At 39.9% G+C, this 25581-nt stretch overlaps 3 protein-coding genes and 1 non-coding gene across 4 annotated transcripts; 1 reads left to right on the top strand and 3 right to left on the bottom strand.

The window, feature by feature from the left end:
• Positions 1-927: 927 nt before the first annotated feature.
• Positions 928-3446, top strand: rpl28 (ribosomal protein L28). Its single transcript, XM_026296623.1, has 5 exons — positions 928-989; positions 1434-1521; positions 2429-2552; positions 3068-3186; positions 3313-3446. The coding sequence occupies exons 2-5, from the start codon at positions 1441-1443 to the stop codon at positions 3400-3402; spliced, it is 414 nt and encodes a 137-aa protein (XP_026152408.1). The 5' UTR covers positions 928-989; positions 1434-1440; the 3' UTR covers positions 3403-3446.
• Positions 3447-6811: 3365 nt separating this feature from the next.
• On the bottom strand, positions 6812-21601 carry pdcl (phosducin-like). The gene is made up of 17 exons (XM_033325487.1): positions 21056-21601; positions 20902-20968; positions 20102-20325; positions 19929-20012; positions 17388-17504; positions 16067-16207; positions 15837-15980; positions 14946-15127; positions 14530-14613; positions 14047-14293; positions 13176-13462; positions 12110-12257; positions 11305-11663; positions 9372-9400; positions 8551-8735; positions 8153-8334; positions 6812-7795 (listed from the first exon to the last, which is right to left on the bottom strand). The coding sequence occupies exons 3-17, from the start codon at positions 20106-20108 to the stop codon at positions 7232-7234; spliced, it is 2760 nt and encodes a 919-aa protein (XP_033181378.1). The 5' UTR covers positions 20109-20325; positions 20902-20968; positions 21056-21601; the 3' UTR covers positions 6812-7231.
• Positions 21602-21741: 140 nt separating this feature from the next.
• rpl37 (ribosomal protein L37) lies at positions 21742-24700 on the bottom strand. Its single transcript, XM_026297133.1, has 4 exons — positions 24621-24700; positions 23794-23929; positions 23432-23516; positions 21742-21852 (listed from the first exon to the last, which is right to left on the bottom strand). The coding sequence occupies exons 1-4, from the start codon at positions 24621-24623 to the stop codon at positions 21783-21785; spliced, it is 294 nt and encodes a 97-aa protein (XP_026152918.1). The 5' UTR covers positions 24624-24700; the 3' UTR covers positions 21742-21782.
• Positions 24001-24080, bottom strand: LOC113125135 (small nucleolar RNA SNORD72). The gene has a single exon (XR_003295110.1). It is a non-coding gene; the product is annotated as a small nucleolar RNA SNORD72 (small nucleolar RNA).
• Positions 24701-25581: the final 881 nt, after the last annotated feature.

Genomic DNA, 25581 nt, shown 5'->3' with positions numbered 1-25581 from the left:
TCATTTAACCAGGAATTCTCTTGATATACATTATGTCTTGCAAAAGAGGCCCGGTCATGAATATCAACATGAAGGAGAGTTAGATAACACACTATACATTATACACACAGTGTGAGTTATAGAGTGTACAGTAAAATCTTGTCTATGTAACAGAGATAAACTGTTCCTACCTGTTCTGACTGTGAACATTGTGTTATTATTGTGATTTAGGAAGTGTGTGGTTACAGCTCCCATTGTCAGACAATGTTAGCTGACTTAGCTGCACACCTGCCAGGGAACTGATGCACTTAACTGCAACTCTTCTTCATTAACAAAGGAAAGAAATCTCTGTTGTATGTTTACAATAGACAGTAACTTTGCTCCACATGGCAAATGAACAAACCACTGCTAAATTACATGCACTTTTTATGATGGGATTACACATATTGGCTCTGCAGTTACACTGCCTGACTGCATTGTTCATATCAACCCAATATTCCAATACAATCATGTTATAAATCGATATGGATTCATTCATACTGCTTATTAGATAATAGATACCTGGCCCTAAAATATTAATCTAAAAAATCTGGTCTGATAGTTACCAGAAACAAGAGAACCTCAACCTGTAATAATCTAAAACTGTACATTTATGTTGCAGGTTAAAACATCTGGCAGGGATCTACTCAAATTTTAACATCTGTAAACACGAGGCGCGGATTAATGACGTGAGGTTTTCACCGATTGGCGGCGGGAGATGTTCTTCCGCTGTGCCTGCGGAAAACTAGTACCCCATACAATGATAGGCGAGACTTGGTATGGCGTCAAAATACTTAAAAGAAAGAACTGCTATGAAGATAGAACGTATTATAGATATATGTTCTGTGTATATAAATGTAGGTTAGATGGTAGATGAATTATAAAGACCTAGCTGTATGTGCGCATTGATTTCAGACAGAAGCTCAGTAAAGCGGCTTCCGCCCTCTCTGGTCCTCTTCCTCCGCTAAAAGGTAACGTGGTTGCTTCGGCTGCTATTAGCCGGTTGTCAAAGTTGATTTGTTTCCTTTTCTTGTCTTTATTTAGGCTCATAAAGTAAGATATTAGCGTTGTATTGTTTGATTTACCTCACATGTAGCAGTAAATACCCCTGCGCAGTGTAGAAATAGAAAGAAAAGACGGTGAGCATGTCGCCCTGACTGGGCCTCGTCGTGCTCTGTCGCTAACACTAGCAAACTGTTTCCTAAAAAAATCTGTGGAAATAAATCACAAACATTTATTTTGTACAAGTTTGGATCGTAATTTCCCTCACTTACAAAAGCTAAATGAGAACCTGTGAATTTAAGCGAACCTAACCCTGGATAATATTGATTTCCAAGAAAATGGTTAGAAATAACGCCCATCGGTCTTGAGCATCCCCAGGTTGTTTCAGTAACACGTGGCCTCGTTTTGTCCAGGTTCGTCATGTCGTCCCATTTGCAGTGGATGGTCATCAGGAACTGCTCCAGCTTCCTCATCAAGAGGAACGGACAGACCTACAGTACTGTGAGTAATATATACTCAAAGTAGTTGTTGAATCTGTAGTGCAGGGGTCTCAAACTCCAATCCCTGGTTTCCCACTATCCCTGCCCTGCCCTGCCCTGCCCACTGCTGATTACCTGGATCAGGTGTGTCAATCAATCAGAAGCTGGAAGGGCAAGCCAAGACAGTGGACCTGGAGGACTGGAGTTTGAGACCTCTGGTGTAGGGTCGTCACACATAGGAGGTGACATAATGTGTTCCTAGTACGTTGTGTATCCGCTGTGATACAGCAGTGAAGCTGAGCGGTGATATTTATCTTGTCTGCAATACAGGAGAAAATATATAATAATATATATATATATATATATATAAAATATGAAACTGCTGCTTAAATTTCTTCCAGCCTAAGGTGATCAGTTGTCTGGTTTGTTTGGGCTGATTGTCCAAAACCCCATGATAGACATTTTTTGCTTAGAAATTGATTAAAATGATAATTCTGCTATCCAGAATAGTTTGTGTAATACATAAATATAACAGCAGCTCTTACAGCTGCAAAAACATGCAAGACATTGTAAATGTTTGTTAGATATTTTTTGGTGGTAGATGAAATACAATATCTGGAGAAACATTTAGATTTCTCTTTGAATTGTTTAGTCTGTGAAGTTATTAGCTCTCGAATAACTTGTTCCACTGCTCATTAACTAATAAATGTAATGGCATTTAGTTTGCAGTGCCAGTGGTACAGGGGTGATAAACTGTTTCAGGACACAGCATAGACTTGACATGGCCAGAGTTCAATATTCACCCTCTAGCAAATAGAATATTGATTGATTTGATCATGTAATAAATATTTGTCTTCCAAGTTATTAATAGCTGTGACAAAACAAACTGTTCAATGGGGTTTTCTAAGTTGTATCCCTCAATGCAACAGGAACCCAACAACCTGAAGTCCAGGAACTCTTTCCGCTTCAATGGCTTGGTGCATAAGAAAACCGTAGGTGTGCAGCCAGCGGCCGATGGCAAAGGCGTTGTCGTCGTGCTGAAGAAGCGCTCAGGTAATTACTTCACGAGCCTATAGAACATTTTGTTTAGTGGATCAGAGGCCTTTGAGTAATATAACTGAAGGTTTGAAATGTGCATTGTACAACATGTCAACTGTTCATTAAGTCTTTTATGCTTAAAGGGAAAAAAGAAGATCTTCATAGTAAAAAAGGCTTTTCTTATGCCAGTGTATATTAAAGGCCAGAATAGATGTAGATGTTTTGTTGAGTCAAGTTCCTTCCTGGTGATTCACACTAGATCTCAAAATTATAGGATTTGAAGTGAGAAATTCAAGGAGGTTGTGGTCACAGCAAGAATTCAGATAATGGCTTTCTAGCAGGTTTATCTCTACACTCAGATTCCTGGAATTCCTGTAACGACAAGAAACGGGATGCTTGTGAGATTTAATGCAGATAGAAATATATTGCGCGGGATTGCTTAACCTCAGGTGTGGTCTGAGGTTATTTGTTGTTGGATCATTACATCAAGAGTGCTGTTACTAGAATGTCTGTATTCTCTTGTTGCACAGGCCAGCACAAACCCGCCACCTCTTATGAGAAGATCACCATAAACAAGAACTCCCGTGCTACCCTCAACAGCCTGAGGCACATTATTCGCAAGAATAACTACAGGAAGGACCTCCGCATGGTGAGCTTTGTATTGTTAAATGGCAAAATCTAAATTTAGGTACCATCTTAGTTTGTATGATATTTCAATCAAGATCATTCTTTATTTTGGGTTTACATGAATAATTTGAATCCAATGTTTCCTCAGGCTGCCCTGCGTCGTGCCAGTGCCATCCTGAAGAGCCAGAAGCCTGTTGTGGTCAAAAAGAAGCGCACTAGGGCTACCAAGACAGCATAAACTCATACACATGAAAAATAAATGAAAGTTTTCTTCTTTGGAAACATGTCTTCCTGAGTCTTCATTTTCCACAGTATCTTGGCTTCTATGATATGCAGGATCCTTGTGACAGGTAGGTGGTAACACTCTGGAAAGTTATTAAATCAATTTTTTTTTTTTTTTTTTTTTTAAACCAAATTGTCATTAACGTAATATTTATTTGGGAACATTTAAGGGAGCAGAACTCCCTGGGTAAGGTTAGCCACAAACTGGGCCCTGTTGATACAACAGATCCAAAAGCAAATGAGTAATGCTGGATTTTCTAATCCTGACTGAGGTCATCCAGTTACTTGATATTCATCGCCCACCAACTGGATTTGATCAAGGTGATTGTACTCTTGTGCTCTTTGAGACAGCTGGTTTATCATTGGCTACATGCAAATGTGTGCCATGGTGGACGTTTTGGTTTTGCATGTGTTTTGTCCCTAGGGGGCGCCATACTGCTCTCAGCATAGATGACTAGGAAAAAAGCTGGACTCCTCGTTACTGCCCTGATGTGTTGAGCCTGTTATGCTGCATGTGACTGACATCAGCTACAGCTAACAGGACACCAGGATGTGTGTCTCCATTGATTGCCTGTGCTACAGTGTGGAGATTGCTTTCCTGTGTGTCCTCATTTTTTGACTGTATTTCACATAAAATCCTGACAAACTGACCACTTAGTTTTTAATTGTGCAAGGCACAAAATTAATAGCAAATCCTTTTTTATTTGAAGTTGCTCATATTGAAGCGTATTGAGGCCCAGTGCTGGAACTCACTGATGTGGAAACATTTGATAGATTTTAAAGCAGCCCGCTGGCAGCTTTCCACTCCTGATTTTGGAAAGAGAAACTGCTGTGACCTCAGAGTTTAAGCTGATAGTGTCCGACACCAATCATTTCTTCACCTCTTTCACTTTGGTTTCGAATAAACCTGAGAGAGGTGGTTTGGTGTCCATGAAGATGTGACAAGGCTGCCTGCTGCGATCACTATGAGGCCAGTGTTTTTCTTCATAACTGTGCTGGTCCTGCAAAGTCGATGTTTTGAGCTACAGGATACAATCCATACACTGATGGAGGAGAACATCCACCTCCATGACCAGCTGGAGAACCTCACCCAGGCCCTCAGGGATCTCAAACGGATGCTCTGGCATCACTCAAATGGTGAGCTACTGTTTTCCATTAATGTATAAAATATGAATGCAATTATGTTTTTTTAATGTAGAACCCAATCAGAAACAGAACAGTGATGTTCAATAGGATCCAAAGTAATATTTAGTGATTAATGTTTAGTAATATCTAATTTCTGAAATGATTCAACAAGCAATTATTAGGTTTTCATCCTTTATATTTTTGTTCAGTCTTTTTACTCTTACTCTAAAAGTTATTGGTTGCATATAAACCCATTTAGCACAGCTTTAAGGGTAAATATTTGACCCTGCATTTCTCTTGACATAATGTTCATCTATATGACAGAACCTTTGACCTAAATTGAAAAAAATATAACTACACAGAATTTAATCTGGATGAGTTTTAAACATTTTTAAATTTTTCCCTTCCCCCCACAAGGACAAACTGCTGTGTGCTCTTTCATTTTTGTGATTTCTTTTACTTTAATTTCTTGTTTTTTTTTTTTAATCCTGTATCTGCTGTCTTCATTTTTCTCTCAAATTTAGCAACATTGTTTTTCAGCTGTTTGACCTCAACCAGATAACTGAAATATTCATGCATGATTTTTGTAGTTTAGGTGCACATATTGCATTAAGCTTGCATAACCATACCTTGACATAGCTGTTCTCTGTTTCACACAGACCCAGATCACCATGAACAGCACAAGCATCGTGCTGAGGATGTTCAGCATCTGTTGGAGGAGTGGTCGGAACATGGTGAGTGTAGATGTCTTGAAATACTTAAGTGAATTGAGAGAGGTCTGATACATTGCATTGAGCTTGCCAGTTGTGGCAGAAGCCATACCATTAGATGACATTGATTGTATGACCATGTAGGCTGCAGTTAGGCTTAATGGATCATGTGAGTACCAGGAGGATAATGAAATGTTTTGTTAATTAACTTTGCCTCAAAAGAGCTTTTTATCACAACTGTGTTAGCTGCACTTTGGATAAGGTGACCCTCCAGGAGATGATGTGGCAGTATGTCTCCTTTCCTGGCAGGCATCAGTGCAGAAACTCATCTTCTGTTGGAACATGCCTTTTGTGGACAGGACCTGCATGGTGCAGCTGCTCCCCTTCACGAAGAAACAAAGCTCCTGTTGCTGACATTAGTCTGCCTCACCCTGCCGCTCATGAGCTGTTTGTAGGTTACATTTGCCTGGCGTCTCTGTCCACTGACGAACTACGCAGAATATTTTCACAAGGAAAGTTAGTTTCTTATGGGCTTAGAGCAAACAGCTGTTTAGTTAAAATAATTGAATGGGGATTTTTAATGTTGCTGCCAAGATAACCTGTTCAGAGTGATTATTGAGCAGGCAGGATTTGATCAGTTGACCTGTCAACAATCTGTGTAGGACAAATCATCTCTGGGGAAGTTACTGAAGTGGAAAGGAGCCTGCTGACGCCCACGTATCACTAGAGAGGAAGGTGAAACAGGTTAAACCCAGTGACTTGCCAAGTTCTATCCTTTGTATCCAAGTTGTATGTGGGGAAAATGGTTGTTTTATATGTCACTCATTTGTGTAGGAATTTTAGTTGTTATGATAGTGATACAAGTAAGTTAATTACATTACTCAACTTTTGTAATGCCTAACTTTGGCTGCTATGCATAAGTCTAATTTACAGATTTTAACAAATGTTTATTTGAACTCTCAGGAATATTTAGATTTTGTGAGAAATGATTATGGGTTTACACCTTTTCACAACACATTTTGACTTATAGCAGGAAAACTACAGGTGGAACTAGTAACATTAATGATACTGATATATAACTGATTGCAGCTGTGTTCAACAGATAAAATGTACCTTTGTTTTCAGATGGTCCTTCCTGAAATATCTGGCTCTTCAGCAGCTAAATACTCCCCGAGTTCCCCAGCTAGTTGCTAGCATCACATTTTTTGCAGATTACTCGATGAGGTCAATGAGAGCAGAGTTAGTGGGTTGGAAAACAGACAATAAGGTTAAACAGACCAAAACGTTCTGTAAAGCAGAAGGGAACATCTTGGAGCTGCGTTTACTCTGGTAAATCCATCTACTCCTGGCATAAAAACACTGAGTAGTGTAACTTAACTTTTCTGAGCTCTTTTTTGTTTCACTGTACAACCTTAATTAAAAAAGCATACACCAGACAGTAAATCCAAAGACTTTAGAGTTTATTTTTCCACATATACAAGCACATATAAAAGTTATAAAATAAACTAAAAGTCTGCTTTGAGTTAAGGGTTTTAATTCTGCACAGTGAAGTATAATACAATGAAGACTGACATGAAACGAGGAAAATATGTTTTAACACAAATAAATAGTTGACAGTCACGGCTCAAACAAAACATTTAATCTAACACCTCCAGCACGCTCGCTGTGCATAACAGGTAGTTGGAAAAAAGGATAGTATTTACTCTCATTAAATATAACTCATTTACTGTGGAATGATGAACAGCTGGTGGATCATGATTTCTGTGTTTTCTGTGCATGTGCTTTTGGTTCTGTTTCAGTGCTGCTTTATCTGTTGTGTATTAATAAAATGGCAATCTTGACTCAGTCTGTCATCACTACAGGGGGTCCACACACATAGCAATGCTCTATAGTCCATGCAGACTGTATGCATATTTCTAAAGCACATAATGTATAGCAGATATTATGGCTCTAGTCTATTTCAAGGTCAGAGTCCTCGTCACTCACAGTGTTTTGTATGATGGCACCGTTGCGAACCGTCTTTGGGACGAGGGGAGGCTTTTCGGGCAGCAAGCCGTACTCCTGCAGCAGGGCCTCCAGGTCTACAGCAAAGAAATCTTCCCCAAGCTGGTCTGTGAGCCGCACAAAGTTGCCAATCAGGTCTCCTCCTTTGTAAACGAGCAGAGCAGGCAGAGCACTCTCTTTGAACAACGCACTGGTGCTGATGGCTGAGCTGCGCACGCTGCAGAACTTGACCAGTGGGTATTCCTGGGCCAGACACAACAGGCTGCCGCTCATGGCTTCACAGCCTGGGACATCGGGCTCATAGATGTGGATCATGACCAGGGTGCTTTTGTCCTCTTTGTCCAAAGCCTCCAGGAAGTCCTCTCCACTGTTAAGCTCATAGACCTGCTCAAAGCGTTTACCACGGCAGAGCTGGCGCCGCATCTCTTCAATGCGCTGCATGCGGTAATGTTGGAGAAAGTCTTCATCATCCTCTTCCTCCTGCAGCATATTATACTCCTGCATGGTCATCTGTGCAGTAGACGAAGAAGAATACTCAGGTAAACCAACAGTTGGACATTTCATGAAATATTCATTTTCTTGCAGAGGATTAAAACAATCAGTCACCATTATTTCTGTACAGTAAATAACTGCTAGCTTGGCACAAAGACACATTAAACTCACTATTGTTTTCTCTTGTATCTTGTTTGTTATATCTGCACAAAATCTAAGATTCAAAAAACAAATAAAGGGGGGCAACATCCCAGTATCCCAAACTATTTTTCTGGTCTGGGCCAGCAGTCAGCCAAGTGTCGTTTTTTACTTTCCCTTAATGTAAAACTAAACCTTTTCTGTCCCATGTATATACTATGTCCCTGTTCTACTTACTTTGCCTTTGATTTTGTCCTTCAGCTCTTTCTCTCTCTCTTTGTCTTTTTCCAGGTCAAGGTCAGAGCGGCAGGTCATCGACAGCTTCTTGATCAGTCTTTCCATCTCTTTCTTCTGCTCTTGTTTCTGCTCCACCTCCAACTGCTTGTATTTCCTCCAGTCATTGATCACACCCTTTGGTCCTGAGATAGAAAAGCCAGTGTCACTGTCATCATAGTAACTAATGTGAATAAATATCGGGCTTTAAAATAAATGCTATGTCTACATAAATGATTATAAACAAAATAAGACATTTCCATATAGCACCTTTGAGATCCGGGAAACCATAAGGACTTTTTACACTATTTTCTATCAGCACCAAATAACATAGTTCTAGCTCTAGTGTCTGTGCAGGGCACCTGTGTTGACAGCACTTCCATCGGCGCTATAGTCTATCTCGGGCTCATTGACGTTGCCCTCCCGGATGGTCTTGTTCTCCCCATCTTCATCATCGTCGCTGCCCTCGTCCTCACTGCTGCTGTAGTAGTACTGCAGCTTCTCTCCGAGTAGCTTGTCATCCAGAGTCGTCATGACAACTGCTCCTCTGAGGGAAGAGTGTTAGATACAAACATAAAATAACATCAAGCAATTTTTCAGTGAATTCACAGACTATTAATTCAGTTTTCTAACTCATCAACTTTTAAGCAAAATATAAAGATTTGCTGTTTGATTTTATCATATACAACAATATTTTTGTTTTTTTCTGCAACTGGACAGATAAAGAGTTTTAAAAGCATCAGTTTGGGCTGTTCTTTTAATGTGGTTAATGTGATCATGTAAATAATGATATTATTTCAGTTTCGATGACAGTGACAGTGAGATGCTGCCATTTATTTGAATATATTGCAGACTTACAGACAAAACCTCTTCAGATTAGCAGCAGTTTAATCTAGTAACACACAGCAACATCTGTCAGCGAAGCATAATGATCCAGACTGACAGCAATCCAAGCTGTCATGCCCGGATAGAAAGGGCTTATTTTAAAAATAGGCCACCCACACTATATGAGGCTTATGTTAAATGTGTCCATTCATAAAAGCCGAACTGAAAGGCCTTTAATGATGCACTGAGCCCAGTGTAAGCCTGCACAGATGGAAAGACAAGGAGACAGACGCCCTTCATAAATCTCTTCACAGTGGTCAGGCAGCATTACATCTGTATAAGGCCAAACTAACCTTACTGCATATTCAGCTTTCTTGTTTTATTTGTCTGCCATATGGGAACAATAAACACAACATCTTCAACACATGCAAACAGAAGGAGCGCGGGCCTCCAGCGAACACCAGCTGTCTGCGGGTCGCTACCGATGTAACAGCTAACATTAACGTTACCATGTTTGAGTTTTCGTTAGCAAGCTGTTAACAAGAATTATTGTGGTTTATGTTTATATAGCTACTAAACGCAGAAACAATCCGACTTGTTTTAAATAGGACAGAGGCCGAACCAGCGGGCGTTGCTAGCATTAGTAAAACTAACGTTAACTTTAGCGTTAGCCAGCCGAGCTAGCGTTTCTCACACCGACTTTCTAAATTAAATAAACCAAATTAATGTTATATCCAGCTCTGCTCCAGCGTTAGACGCTGCTACACACAGAGAAGATGCCCACTGTTCGTGTATGTGGAGTCCTACCTTAATTTTATGACCAGATACGTCTCCGACCTGCACTGCTGACTCCAGCTAATCCGCTAACTAGCTTTAGCTGCCGCAAACCCTCACGGTCTATGCTGCGTTCAGGGTTAACGGAGATTTCGTAATTGTCACTTAACACAAACATTTAAACCGAGAATTGCGTTTTAATGTATATTTATGGCGTGGACGTAATGGAAATAGAGTCAGCGATTAGTCTCGGTTAATTTAAGGCGTACAGCTTAATAACTACAGGGTGAAAGATGACGTATATAATCCACAAATATATATAATTTTAGGTTCCAGTGGAATAATCTCTTTCTTTCTCTCTCTCTTTTCTTTTTTATTGCCACGTTTTACTCAACATCATTTTGATCTACACATAGACCTGTATATAAGGCTCTAAATTATTACATAAATGTCAATTCGTACCACTTGAAGATCAGTATTCACAGGGTATTCATTGTAGTCTTTTATATGAGCTATGTGTCTGAAGACCTTCATTGTTTGATCACAGGGTACAGCAGCTCAAAAGATTCTCATTATGCCGTAAATACATTTGACAATTCATTTAAGGTTAGGGATAAGGATAGGTTCAGGTTACTTAACCTAATCCATGAGTCCACTCCTGCAATCTAATACTAGATGTGATCTAGAGCATTACAGACCTGGCTTTAACTGTATTTAAATTTTGTTATGTTTTTAAATACTTGCTAGGAAAACAGGCAAAACTAAAGATACATGAAAGGATTTATATGATTTTGGAGATCAGTCAGTCATTCAGAGCTTGCTCCACTGTGTAGGAATTCCCACCTTTACCACTAGGGGGCAATATAAGTATGGAACATGTCACATACTAGTTGTAATACTACTGCTTCTACCACAAACACAACTGACGGCACAAAACTTTCCAAACTAAACATTTTGACTTCCTTATTTCTCCTTTAAGGAATTTACGGCAAATCTTTTCAAAAGCTGTCAATGAATATATGTGTTTTGTCTGGTGGGATATAAATACTATAAGTAACTAATTTCCCTTCTATGCTTTGGTTTTTGTGTTTTGTTAAAAAAAAAAATGATACTGGGTCTTTTGCTGCTGTCTTGAGCCAAAATAAACAGTGGATTGACTGGAAGCAGTGGGTGGGCATGGTGACTAATGAGATGCTCAGAACAATGGAAAGTCCAAGCAGATTTCAGTCAGTGCCAAACTGAATGAATGGACAATAATTCACTTTGTGTTTTCGGGTTATTTCAGTTGAATATGTCCTCACTGATGTGTTTGTTCAGGCGTGAAACAGTGAGCAAGTTAAAGAGGCAAGTTTAATTTTATACTGAGCTCAGTCCTGTGTGACTATCCAGTGCTGTTCCGACGAGAGTTACTGCTGTACAGTTTCCATAAAACATCTTCAACACTTGTTTGTTAGCAGCAGCCTTTTATTTCATATATGGATCTCAAACCATGACCATCTGGTGTCTGGAGGAGGTCATAGCTCATCAGTTCGTACTTCATTGTCGTCTTTCCCTCTCTGTGATTGGTCCTCTTTGGGTACACTGAACGCCACATAAGGACACGTCCTGGTGTTCAGACAGACCAGTTTCTTCAGTGTGGCAGAGTTTACTATGTCAAAGCCAACTTTCCCTCCAAAGGTGCTGGGCTTCCAGTAATCTGGAGAACATATAGGGTTTCCCATGAGGCCTTTAAGGGAGAATGGGGCACCCATCTCCACCATGCTCTCTCCAAATATGGCCCCTACTCGTGTTTTCTCCAGCAACAAGCCAGGATAAAATTCAAGAGTGTCAATGTCACCATAGAGCTCTTCAAGCGCATGGGCTATTTCCTCGTTATCTGTAAAAGGTAGTCAATGTTGCACAGTTAATAAAATATATACAACTAATTGCATAAAGGACAGATTTATCAGATTTCAGCATGCCAGCAGCATGGCTGAATGGAATCATGAGTCAGTCGGGCCACCGCTTTGGTACCAACAGAAAAATCTCTGCATCATGAGCACTATCATGGTGAAGATGCTAGTATATTAACATTAGTATTAAATGATTTGATTAGCTCCTGTTAATTCTTTTCCTGTGCCAGAACTACATGATGCAAGCCCAGAGTAAAGTAATATACATTTAACTGTCCAAGCTGTGCATTTAAGTCCAGTAAATCTAAAGCAGTTCAGAACTCCAAGAATGTTCCCTCTGCTGGTCTCATGAGCTTGTGAAAGTCATAAATCACAGGCTTTGAAGGTCACACTTGCTTGTGTGGTTTATACATTTACACAGAACTCTTACCACTGAATTGTCTGAATGATGTGTACGGCTTTAGGTTAAAACGCTTCCTGTACTCGTTGAAGGGCTGCAAGCGGAGCTCGCGGGACTCTTTTATTGCCCCAACAGCTACTTTGGCCACCACGGAATTGATGTTCTGTCCCCCACCAATCTGTAGAAGAAAGGTTTGAGGATTAAGTATATAATATGAAAATAACATCAGTCAAAATATGTTAGAAATGAAGGTCTAAATCCTCCTTCCTCAAATCCACTTCAGGGGTTTTTTGTTTGTATTTTTTTTAACCTCATTTTGCCATCACTCACAGGCTCTGGGGAATTGAGGATGGTCTCCAGATGTCCCTGGACCCTTTCACTGTCCCCAGTCACCTGACTCTGCCCTGCCCACCTGTTCTTCATTAACTCATCAATTCCCCAGCATGCCCACTAGCTATTTTCCCATCCCTCCTTGCTGGATACTCATCGTTTACTCATAACATGTGCCATGTGGCCTATTATCTCCCCAATCTATACCAGCCTTTGCCTGCCTGTTTTAATTGCCTGGCTTTGGACTGTGCTTATGTCCTACCTGCCTGCTGTATTTTTTATTTTATTTTGTTGAACTTAAACATAGACCCAAATGATTGTTAGAAACATTAACTTTTTAATGCAGGTTTGTTTCTTGTTCACGTTGCTGAATTATGTCTGAAGAATCTCGTATTTAATTATCATAAAAGTAATTCATTCAACAGGAAGCTATTCATGAGAAGCAGCTCATGTTGCTGTGTTTTGATTTGTCTGGAGGCTGATGGGACATGCATGTTTAACATAAATGCTTATGTTTAGTAGGTTTTTACACACATTTCACTTAAAGGACACAAATCCACCAAAACAGGAAGACTAAGTGTGAATGCTGATAAAAATGAGTTAACATGACTATTTGAGTCTAGCAATACTGCAGGTACGAGGCATTATGGGGTAGTTATACCTACAGAAGTTACAAAGATCTGTCCAATAAAAAGTGAATTTATTTCTCTCTGCATATTTGTTATGTTACATTATTGCATTAGCTTTAATGGTTTTGGTCTGTTACCTGGCCTGCAGCTTGTCGAGAGAAGGCATCCACCAGCTTCTCAATGCCGTAGTGTGTGAGGACAGAAGTGTTGAAGAGAAACTGCGTGTATGACAGTTCGTCTCCATTGATAAAGAAGCTGTCAGGCATCAAAGGGTGCCAGTGGTAGAGCTGGCTGAACTCCAGAGCGATGCGGTTCCCATACTGGAAGTGGGTGTTAAACAGCAGGGTGGGATCAAACTTCAGCTGCAGCATGTATCCACTGAGGTGCTGCACATATTCCTCTATCACTATCTTTATTGTCTCACCTGAGGGGAACGTGCAGAGACATAAACAGGGCTTAAAATGTAGCACACCAATCTTATACTGAGTCACAGCTGAACACGTTCAAACACAGACAATAAAATCCTCACTCGTGATCTTATGTGGGGTGTGTTGACTACTAACTGTTATGAGTTTGTTAGACTCAAACACACCAGAGAGAGGTAGATGTAGACAAAAAGACTGATACCAATGAAACTCCAGGCAGCAGCTGTAAATCTAAAATCAACATCTCAGCACCTCTAATGCTCAGCAATGAACAACACATGTGTTGATTGTTTAATCTGTACCACAATTAGTGGGATAATTAGAGTATGTAGTATGTGGTGTTACATGACTGATTTGTTCTTGGCTGGTAACCAGCAGATACTCCTTAAAGTTACTGCACCCAGGAAACCACAATATTACACCTTGGTAACCTTTTGTACTTTGTTTCCAGTCTGTGTTAAATGAACCAGCAGCAGCTTTCTATTTAAGGTACAGGGATGAGATTGGTCTCGGTTTTCTCATATGAGACTCTGCTAGACAAAAAAAAGACTATTTTCCAAAATGATAACTGTGTCCAGCTCACCAATGATGACGAGGCGGGTGGTCTGGAAAAGCTGTTCATCGTCCCAGGTTGGATGCTCCACCTTCAGGATGTCACACACTCGGTTATGCTCTCTCAACCACAGTGTGGCGTACATTCCCAAACCAGGAAGCAGTCCATACACTTCCTGGCCAATCGCCATCTGAACCTCAGGTGGCACTCCAGGGGGGTAGCTCATCTTAACGGGTGCATCAGCAACAGATGGAGGATACATCTCTCCATCTATTAACTAATGAGGAAAAAAAAACAATGAATATGATATTTTGCAGGTATTTCTCAGAATCAACCGTTTATGCACAAAAATATAAAATACAGTTAGTGCTGTTGATGAGTAACAAAACTGGCACAAGTCTTTGTTTGATTAATAATAATGAGAAATTATTATGGAGCAGAAATCATAACTAAATTTAATGAATTGCAACCTAAGAAAGAATGTAGAAATATTCACAGTTTTATCTCTTTTACCTGGTACTTGAGTTTTCCATCTCTGTGGAGCCTAAGGTGGAGCTGACGTTCCAGGCTGTCTCCATAAATGTGCCCTGCATCCACCTGTATGTGGCATGAGACAAGAAAAGAAATGAAGTGAGAATGAGAACAAATAAGCAAAGACATTAAGATTTACACCATGCAGAGAGTTTTTGAACAATTTTCTACAAAATTCTAAAAGCAGCAATAACCCGTCTCATTCCTAGTCACAGATTTAAGGCAACATGTTTAAAACAGTTTTAACTGACATTTTAATTTATTATTAGAATTTTATTCATGTCTTGTTTTTATCTGCTCGTATGCTCTGCCCAAAGCACTTTATAACTATGCTAAGAAAAGCAATGTACAAATAAAGTTGGTCATTATTACAGTGACAAAGCTCTTAATGGACTAACCCCATGTGCTAGAGCCTTCGTGTAGCCCAGACCCATACGATTATAGGTCTTAAAGAACTGATGGGTGAAATGCTGTGCGAAGAAAGCAAACATGAGGTTGGAACCCTGGGGGTCGGGTCTGAACGTCCTTCTCCTCAACAGCCTCTCAACCAGCAGCTCAGGGTCAGGCAACCCAGCCTTGCCTGGACGGAAACATCACAGTGTCACACACAGAACAGGGCAAAACACAGATACACCACACCTCTAGTCATAATACTGAAACAGTGTGTCTGTGAAAACGTACTGATACAGTTAACACATCACACTGCACTTCTAAACCATCCAAGGTCAAAAATGTTTACGCATGTCACTGCGGTGAAAGGTTTAGTTTCACTGACAAAGCACTGGGAAAAAGATATGCTCCGCATTTCATAATATTGATGTTGTCATTAAAATCATCCATTTGTGGAATCAACTTAGTAAATTTACTCAGGTACTTTATTTACTTTTATTACTGTTTTATAGTATTTGTTTCCATTTTATGCCACTTAAGCTCAAGCTTTGATGCTAACACTATTGTACTTTTACTCTACTACATTTCTCTGACAGCTAGAAAACAGCTTAGCTCCTACGCTCCACTGTGGTCAGCAGTTAGTTGCTCACTTGTGTTTATAAGAATATTTAACTGAAAAGAAAAGCGGGATTTGCTGTAGCTGCAAACAGAGTTGGTTAGAGCAGTGAAAGTGAATCAGAAACAAAGTTGCAGGTTGTAAAACCAAAACAAACAGCTGAAACAATCTCAAACTCTGGGCAGCAACGAGAGGACTAACAGAGTTCACCTTTTATTATAACACATCATCATTCAATCCAAAGTCTAGATTAATGCAGACTTAGTATAAATAAGTGGCTTACCTTTGACCCCCAGAGGTGTAGGGCAGTCATTTGGCACCGGAGGCAGAATTCGAGTGTAGTAGCTCAGATTATAGTAGGATTCCCAGCTGAGGTAGCCGTATCTGGAGTTGTATGTTGGAGGGCTGGGTATTAGGTTGGACCTGACTGTTAATAAAAAAGGATAAGGGGTGGGGGTGAAATATGCTGAAAATGTAAAAGACCTGAATAAATTTCTTTGAGTGAGTTTAGACCTGTTAGAACCAGCCGCATGAGAACCTCCCGTAGCAAAGTGTGGTTGATGATGTCCCAGAGCCAACGGAAATGGGTGAGAATGTAATGCACCACATTTGGGCTGGGTCTGAGGAACTCACGCACTCTGGTCCAAAACTCAGCTGAAGTGGGGCAAAAGAGAAAAAGAAATGGAAGTCAGGGTGGCTGAGGTTATAAAGTGAAGAGTCACTCTGCTGTTATGTCACAGTCCAACATGACACTGAGAAAGCTTGGCCTTGGTTTTACAGCCTGATTCCAGACGGAATTACCACCTACATCTCAGATTTTTTTCAGCAATTCATTTGGTGAAAGGAAACAGCAGTTTAATATTATTATCAGAATAGGTACAATATTTATCAACTGCATCAAAAGTGATTCATATTGGGCCCCTCTAGTTTGAGTACTTCCTTGTTAATTTCTCTGTTTATTTTTGCCCAAAGTGTGCGAGGCTCAGGAGGTCTATATGAGCCCACCATCCTACTCTTAACCAGGGGTCCCTCAGCAGATTAACACAACCATTCCTGGGGTAATTCTAGTGCAGCCAAACCTATTTGACTTGTCTGATATGAATACTTGATTAATCATTACGTCAGTTGACAAAAAAATAACATGAAACTATTTGATAACCATTTTTTTGGTTTTATTACATCCACTGATGATGCTCAGCAACAAAACCTCAGTATTTCTAAAGTTCTGGCTACAGTCCCGGCCTGATGTTTTAAAGTTAATTTTATTGGTGTAAAATAAAGGAGCTTTGTATAGTTTTTACCTTTAGGTATGAAGTGAAAGAATTATTATATGTAAATATTATGACTCAATCCCATATTTCCTTATCATGTTTGCTTGTCTTTTTATCTCTGCACAAAACGCAGTGGTTAATTCTAATGAAGCCTGTGATGTGACTGCATAACTGTTAATCACACACATCACATCTCATTAAGGACTACAGTGTGTGATGCTCCTTGTAAATGAGAAATGGAGCGGCAGAGTTAGCAGGCGCTCCAGCGAAGAGATGAGCAGAAACAGCTCAGATCCAGCTGTTTCTCCCTGGCAGCTGCTCCGGTTGCTCCAGTGTTTACAAATATTTGGGTCTAGACAAGAAGTCCTAACTCAGTGAGACAGGCTAAACTGCACTAGTTCCTGATTTAATAAAAACAAAAGAAAACAGTCTCTCAGCAACCTGACATCTGACCTCTTCGGTTTTATGTATAACAAATATATAAAAGAATATTTGAAATTCTTCAAAAGTGCACTAATAAAAGAGGATATGAGAGCTGGTTTCATGAGGATTACTGCACTCACGGACTGTGCAGTTTTGTCCATAGTAGCCGGTCCGAGTGCAGTCACACTCATATCTGTCGTCCCCGTATCTTACACACACACCCCAGTGCTGGCAGGGTAAATAACAGCAAGGGTTCACTGTGGAAAACAAGAACAAATGACATCAGGAGAAATACGTAAATTCAGGCAAAAAGATCCCAGACATTATGAGAAACTGAATAACAGAGCAGATAGTGATCTGACATTGCTACAAGTGTGAGTGCTGCCCTGATTCCTGCAAAGTGATTTTGTTCCCATACAAAAACATCTGTCTTAACACAACGTTTTTGCCAGACACAAGGCTTCAAGGCTTCTTTTTATTGAAAAAACATCTGCCGAAAAGTTGAGGTGATTCGATTTTAATTCCTCCTCCTAGTGAAGTTAGTTGTTTAGCAGGAAATTTTGTAGAAAATATTTTTTGATTCTTGAAAACTAGACAGATGATTGCTGCTTTTGTGAAAGACTAAAAAAAATCTTGTAGGAAGTTTATTTGAGCAGGAAACAGGTGAAATAATCTCAGTTCATTTTACAAGACTATTTCCTCATACCTTCCTAATCATTTATCAAAGCTGCTAGAGGACAGAGCTCCTAGAAAGCACTGTGTCAGGCACTCGTTTTAGAGAAATTAGAGATGCTATTCAGAGTCTAGTTTATTTTAGTTGGCTGTGCACAAAGGTTATATATATTTTGCATGTACAAAACACTAATGTTTATCCGTTCTACAGTTTCTGTGTTTCAGCTATAATTAGTGCCAAATGACCTGGTTCTTTGCAGGAGCCTTTCTAGGAACTTATCAGGAAATCACTACTAATTCACTGACCTGTGAAATAAATGACACCTTATGTTACTTAAAGCAGATGTTATATGAGACAACTGACACCACTCAGCTGGCTTAGCTTAGCACAAACACTGGAAACAGAGGGGGACAGCCAGCCAAAAAACACAGAGAAGTCCAGTGTGCAAAACATTTTCACACTTTACACTGAACTGATGTTTTACACTAACAGCCTAGCAACTGTTACCTAAACCAACTAACAACTATCCCTTGTTTCTAGTCTGAATACTAAATTAGCTAAGCTAACCAAGCTAACCAGCTGCTGACTGTGCCATTATATGAGAGGGGTCTCAATCTTTTCAATATATATATGTGTATATACATACATATATATATGCAGCTGAAACCTGAATGGCTGCCTACATGTTATTATTATAATCTTCAAACCTTTTTAGATTTCAGACACATCAGTGTGGGAAAGAGGAACTCTACTAAAACTTGGCTAAGCAGTTCGGCCACATGAAAAGGCTTTTGTTCACAGAAACAGAGCGAGGGAGAGGAGATCGGGTTGTATTGACAAGATGCAACACGCAAAGTTTACACAGAAATGAAATCCTCATACATTACAGCATGATAGCTGATAAGACTGTATCAGACATTCTTTCACCCCAAGATATATACATGGTTAACTACAAATTCATAGTGTTAGAGCACACCCCAGGGTAGCAGCTCAGATATGCAGTTATTTGAGTCTATAATAAGCAATCCAGACAAAAAGCAGACTCCTCAGGAAAAGATCGGCTCCAGAAAACCTATAGACACTCCACCACACATGCAAAAACATGCCTCTCCTTGTCCACGCAACCCCCGTCCTTTTCCATCTCCCAGCAGCAGACCAGCAGTCTCATCTGACTGCTATGTAAACCACACTGACATGATTTAAGACGTCAGAAAAGCTCCATTCTCGCACACGAGTAAAGTGACGTTACACCCAGACAGATTAAAAGTGGAAATGAATCATTGTCACTAATTCAACAGTTTATGACTCGGTTTGTCTCAAAGCCCTGTAATATGAGGCTTCCTGTCTGAGGTTTAGCTCCAACAATGACACAACACCTGTTTTAGACATCACATACCAGCAGAGTTCACAATGTGTGTGAGCTGATAAAACCCTGGCCCAAGGGCACGGTGGATATTGAATGTGGGGGATACATGTCATGCTACAGGTCTGCACAGGTCAGACAGGAAAGTCTGTTTCAGAGATTTCACTGTAAGAGTTAATCTCTAAATATGAGAGCCCAAGAGCTTAGTTGATAAATAAAGTGATCCCAATGTCTTTCACTTTAATATAACAAACCCTAAGATTCAGAAAAAAAAGCTTATATACACTGAAAAAATATAAAATAGGACTCCTAATGTTGGTTTATCCTTATTATAATCACCTTTAGAATAAAAATATGGTGTCAGACATTGAATAAATTCTCTTTTTTGCAATTCCTCTTTTATCTGATGAAGAGATGTTAATGGAGCTGGACCAGACATGCCAGGGCCAGTCTTTGTTCTCAGGGTTAATGAATGTCTAGTAGTCTAGAGGGGGTTAAACCCACCATGTTCAGAGGTAGATCTGATAAAACCACAAAAAAAAAATTCCAACAACTGCATGCAGGCACTTTAAATGAGTGAACACATGTTTCTTGAATTGGACCTGGTTTTGTTCCACTGTCCTAACCCAGTGACCTCTCACCTACCTGTGCTGGAGGTAACCTCATCACCCCGGCATGCAGGCTCCCGCAGCAGCAAGAGAAGCGCACAGACGGATCCTAGAACAGAGGCTTGAGCAAAAGTTTGAAATCAGTTTGTGTTTTGGAGCAGAAAGGTGAAGCACACAGCAGCCACACATGCAGCTGGCAGACATACTTACATCTCATTACAGCAACCTCAGTTCAGAATAATCTCATTCCAAATAATGAAACTGAAGAAAAGTGCAATAATCCAGACTTCACAGAGATGCAGGCTGGGTCAGATCTGTGAGGATGGGGTCCACGTGTTAGCACACAGATAGTGAAAGTGAGTGAGCAGCAAGACCACCAGTCCAACAGGTTAAATCTTCTATGTGAGTACTGCAGCCTTGTGCTGTGACTTTACCTGCGGTCACACGGGAAAGACAAAGTGGGATGGTGACTTCATGCCAGTACATCTTCCAGGTCTATACAGCCCCCTGCTGGTCTGAAGGCTGGTTGCTCCATAATGCTGCATTTCTACCTTTACATTTCCAGATTCCACCAGCCACACCATAATTATATCTTTTTTTCAAGTCTAATTTGCTCCCTCTTGGTTATTAGAATACATAGTTGAAACAGTGTGACCCATTTTCTTTTGTGCCTTATACATAATAATGATTTATGAGTTTGTTTAGTATGTGGTTTCACCAGTTATCTAGTAAAGGTCTTTGATATTGATTTGTGATTTTTGTATAATCATTGAACGTCTGAGTTGGTTGTAAAACTTTATTTGAAAAGTCTATAATCCATGAAAAGATGGAAAAGATTCGATGAAATGTCATGAAATCACCAAAGATATTGCAGTCTATCATCAGATTACATTTCTGTACTAATAACCTTAAATTCAGAGATGGAGAGTGTTTGTCAGCGCTGGGCGAGAAACACTGTGGCACAGCCAACATGTATATTGAGAAACACTGCTGCTGTCAAACTTTCCAACCTTATCTGAGATTGAACATACACTCCTTCATGGCTGCCTGAGGTTGCAGATCCTGCTTTGAAACCCCCTGAAGGCACAACATACTCTTTAAGGTAAGCAACAGAAGACTTTACCATCTAACCTTTCTTTGTATGAATCCAGATATGCAACGTACCTTTTAAACACTCAAATGTTTAACTGGAAATCAAGAAGTCAGCTGTGTCCTTGCAGCTGAAACCTAAACCCTGCTCACACCTCTGCAGAATAAAGCTGTACATACAGTAAAAACATAGTTAATCCTCCAAATTCCACACACAAAAAAAATCCCAGACCTGTTGTTTTTCTTCACTGTGGCAGTCTGAGTTTTCCCAGCTGCAACCATTTTGACTCATTTCTAAGACGACCTCCCTCCGGGTTTCATGTGAGAAAGTTCAGTATTGTTTGTCCCTGATAAATATTTAGACTTGTTCTGTTGATGGTTGGAAACTGCTGTTTCATTAAAGCTGCAGTTCGAAGTTTTTTCCTCCTGCTACATCTTTCTTAATTCAGAGTACTAACACTCATTCATTTAAAGGGCCACTGAATCAAGACTTTCTCCCTCATTCTGTAGTGTCCTCTGTCTTGGATGTATCTTTGTTCTACTATTGAGCATGTTTACTACTATTTAAGATGTGCCCTTCAAAGTTGTGAAAACACTTATTTCAAGTTAGTGTTCTTAATTTTAACATAATGTCTGAAACTTCACAGATATGCACAAAAAGTGGGAATAATCCTAACATCCTGTGTTTGACTGATCTGTTATCAGTGACGACCATCATTGGCCAAGACGATAAGGCTTAAAGATCAAGAGACAAGACAAACTCCTGTTTAACATCACATTTATTTAACCAAAAATGTGTCTTTTATGAGGAGCTGGAAGCAGCCACCGCAGCACGTCTGGGTTTGGGGGTGGTGCCTTCCCGGAAACCATTCCTGAAAAATGAAGAAAAAAAAAAAAGGTGAGGTGAAAAAGTCACACCTCGGAATTTGTTATTTCACAGAAACATATTATCACTTACTTAGATTTATTATCAAAAGTTCTAAATGCTTTACTCAAGCCCACAGTTTACTATGTACTGTCAGTGGTTACGGGCTGGCTGCCCAAACAGCCAAGTAACTAAGGCTAATGCAACTGTTGGGAACGGATGTTTCTTAAATGTTTATTTCTTGTTTGTTTAGACAGGTTGATAAACAACAGGCCTGTGACATCTCTGCAAAAATGACATCAATGAGGTAATGACATTAAACACTAACATGCTTTTCAAAGTGAACGAAATTTGGCATTTCAGTTTAATGTCATCTACGCAAAAACAAGTTTACAACATTTACAAGTACACTAAACTAAAAAGGTATCAGATCAGGCTGTAGAACCCACTGAATTTTTAAACTTTCTTATACAAGTATTATAATATTACATAACACGCAAGATAAATGCACCTCCATGCCTTTTATTGCAGATATGTCAAATTCAGTGAAAACGTCAATGGTTATTGTGTCAAACTGAGGCTGAAGCCAATCTCCTGTCACTCAACTAAGAAAAAACCCAAATTAACACAACTCAGCCAAATCCCTTTCACCCTTCCTAGTAAATAAGCTGCAGTAGCAGAAATCTGCTGTCTATACCCAATTTAATGTCACTGGCCTGACCTTTACTTCTGAGAAAATGCTAAAATCATTTGAGTTTATTTCTTTAGACTTGCGTTTCACCATCACTGGTAGCAGAACTGACAAGTACTACAACAGGACTAGATCCAAGCTGTTAAGAGAATCCCCAAAGCAGCATTTATCTTCTCAAATCTGTTAAATCTTATAGAGAGCCTACTGTAATGAGACATCACAGTGACATCATTTATACCTGTACTACTACTACTACTACTACACTGTGTCTATGATGCCCACTCACTGTCAATATCAAGTTACCACAGATATTTAGTTTACAGCTTTGTTTAAAATCTGAGCAAAAACATGTAGGACTGGTAGACTGTCAACATGTTTCTGTTTTTTGTCAACATTTGTTTCAAAGAGTATTCCTCTTTTCAGATATTTCCCCCAAACCGCACTTTTCATGATGTAACAGCATATGTTGATGTTGATCATGTAAAATAAACATTAACATTTCTATCAAACGTTCCAAACCAGGGCTGCAACATTAATTTTATTGCCTGAAAGGGGGAAACGCAAATATTGACTTAACTTTCAGCCATTTAAAGTAAGACGGAGGGATCTGTCTTACATTCCCTGCTTGAAATATATCAACACAATGAGAGATCTGATTTTGCTCAACTTGCTAAATGATCATTTATTCTAATCAGAATTACTTAGAAAGTTTTTCATGTCTTCGACAGTTTTAGGAACAATTTCAAAACGTTTCAGTTGTTTCTGAAATAAACATGTCACAAATATAGGTTTTTAGCATCAGGACAACATTTCATTGTTTATGTTACTGATGCCAAGGTGTAAGCAACAACACCTCTCTAACAGAGCCCGAGTCCGTTACATCTGAACTTCTCACCTGAATCTGCGGTAGACGACCTTTAGGTGTCTGAGACGGCCAGTCCCAGTGGTGTTCCTCCTCTTGGCCTTAGCACTCCAATTGTCTGCAAACAAACATACTTATGGATGATTCCAGCCTGACCAGTCACATCTTTTCCATCAATGCAAAGACTGAAATGTACCAAAAACATTACTGCATATTGGCACTACTTATACTTTATGCTGTATCTGTGAGATGTAGGGTGTAAACTAAATTACAGTCAAAGGATTATTTAGTGTTTTTGCATGTAAGAGTTGTACCTCATTCACCTGCAGGTTTACCTCAACATCACTCTCACCTGCAGTACATTAAATTACAAAACCCACACACAGCTGACTTACACTTTCTCTTGCGTTTCTCGGGGTAGCCACACTTGCCGCAGGTGGACTTCTGCAGGTGGTAGGCCTTGGCCCCACAACGACGGCACAAAGTGTGCGTCTTGTTCCGACGCTTACCGAAAGATGATGTCCCCTTCGTCTGAAAGGTGAGAGACGACAGATCAGGTACCGACTCCCATACAACCCTGAGCACAAGGTCAAGCTCTGACAGTCTTGTCTCAGCAAATAAGGTCGAATCACAGAAAGTCATTTGTTCAGACATTTGTGTTTGTAGACATCATTGACAAGACTCGCACACCTGAAGCGCCAACATTGATTAAAGCTTCAGTGTTGGATAAAACACGTATATTAACGTCGCTTCATACTCACTATGTGGCAGCATCACGTCCTTGTTTACGAAGAAGCGTTTTCATCTCAGTTTTTACCACACTCGCACTTTTAGCTACATAATGGAGCTAGCCAGTGGATGCTAACCGCTATGGAAAAGCTAAGTCACCATTTTACAGGCAGCGATTACATCAAAACAAACAGTGAGACAAACTCATCCGGACTGGATATAACTGGAGAAATTTAGATTAACCTCATATTAGCCTTTCCGTTTGAATTAGCCTCACTAGCCCCGAACCTCAATGCTAATGGCAGCATATATAAGCTGTAGGGATGCGACAGGAACTACGTTACTTTTACTAAATATCGAGCTCCATCTCAAAAATACTTTATCCGAACGGTGACGATGTTTGTCCGACAACTTAACACACACAGTCCGTGTGAGAAAAACGACGCATTAAGCAGATGTTTAAAGATTTCTGTCTGCCAGCGTTGCAGCTTACCATATTCGTCCGGCGGCTGTGGGTGAAGAGACCGGAAAGGGAGCTTGCGCTGCATCAAATTACATCCGTGTGGTTTCCTGTGTAACAGAGAAATGTGACCCCATGCGGCATGCAGCCCATAATTGAATCGAGATGACGATGAAAGAGTCAGCAACTTGGGGCATTAATTTTCTTTGTCTTTGCCTTTACTTTGGGTCGATTGGATTTGTTTAAAATAACCATATAAAATGTTTGTTTGTTTTAATGAAAAACTAACTCACAGACAAAGGCCAGATTAGCACAAAAAGAGATGTAATCAGAGGACTTGTTCAACTGGGCATCCCTGCTTCTGGAGTACAGTCTTCTGAACAACCACGTGATGGCTTGGCAGGTATTTCTTCTGGCACGTCCATTGACAACTTTGTTGGTTAAAGGTGTTAATGCTGTTAATCCATCTGGATCAGTCCAGAATGTTTCAGCTGGATTGGATGACATGATGAAACTGGACACCACCAGAAATCAGTGGCACTGATACAGTTATCATAAAGACCCACTGGGCTTTGACAGTATTTTGGCTCTGAGAAGCACTAAGCGCTATAAAATGACACAGTGCTGCTGTCAGGGTTTGAACATTTCATCAGACACAGAAACAATTAACTTCAAACCATTAGACAGAAAATCACTGACAACAAAATAGGTAGCCTACTATAAAAGCAGTACAGAAAATCATTGTCCATTACTTTGACATAAACCCAAATAAAAGGCAGAAAGATTAAAGGCACATAGCTTTACCCTTACACATGGGATACTGCATAATTGTATCTCATACAATCAGTTAAATGACAAACTGATTTTTTTACCACCCTAAGGAGGTCATGTGAATTATGAGATATTATTAGTGCGCAGGTGCAGCCTTGAAAAGGAGACCATGACCTTGGGTTTTTGGCTGAGTAAGGAGCATCTGAATGAAACGCGGCGCGCC

Source organism: Mastacembelus armatus, chromosome 12 (assembly GCF_900324485.2).
Source record: "Mastacembelus armatus chromosome 12, fMasArm1.2, whole genome shotgun sequence".
NCBI lineage: Eukaryota > Metazoa > Chordata > Actinopteri > Synbranchiformes > Mastacembelidae > Mastacembelus > Mastacembelus armatus.
This window is presented reverse-complemented; position numbering and strand designations above follow the sequence as displayed.

Excerpts from the sequence above, each read along its gene's own strand:
- rpl28 (XM_026296623.1), top strand. The coding sequence starts at position 1,441 with ATGTCGTCCCATTTGCAGTGGATGGTCATCAGGAACTGCTCCAGCTTC. Across the intron at positions 1,522-2,428 it reads ACGGACAGACCTACAGTACT|GAACCCAACAACCTGAAGTC; the intron begins GTGAGTAATATA and ends TCAATGCAACAG. Across the intron at positions 3,187-3,312 it reads ACAGGAAGGACCTCCGCATG|GCTGCCCTGCGTCGTGCCAG; the intron begins GTGAGCTTTGTA and ends ATGTTTCCTCAG.
- pdcl (XM_033325487.1), bottom strand. Across the intron at positions 14,294-14,529 it reads ATGGAAAACTCAAGTACCAG|TTAATAGATGGAGAGATGTA; the intron begins GTAAAAGAGATA and ends TTTCCTCATTAG. Across the intron at positions 12,258-13,175 it reads CTCGACAAGCTGCAGGCCAG|ATTGGTGGGGGACAGAACAT; the intron begins GTAACAGACCAA and ends TTTCTTCTACAG.
- rpl37 (XM_026297133.1), bottom strand. Across the intron at positions 23,517-23,793 it reads CGAGAAACGCAAGAGAAAGT|ACAATTGGAGTGCTAAGGCC; the intron begins GTAAGTCAGCTG and ends GTTTGTTTGCAG. Across the intron at positions 21,853-23,431 it reads GTCGTCTACCGCAGATTCAG|GAATGGTTTCCGGGAAGGCA; the intron begins GTGAGAAGTTCA and ends TTCATTTTTCAG.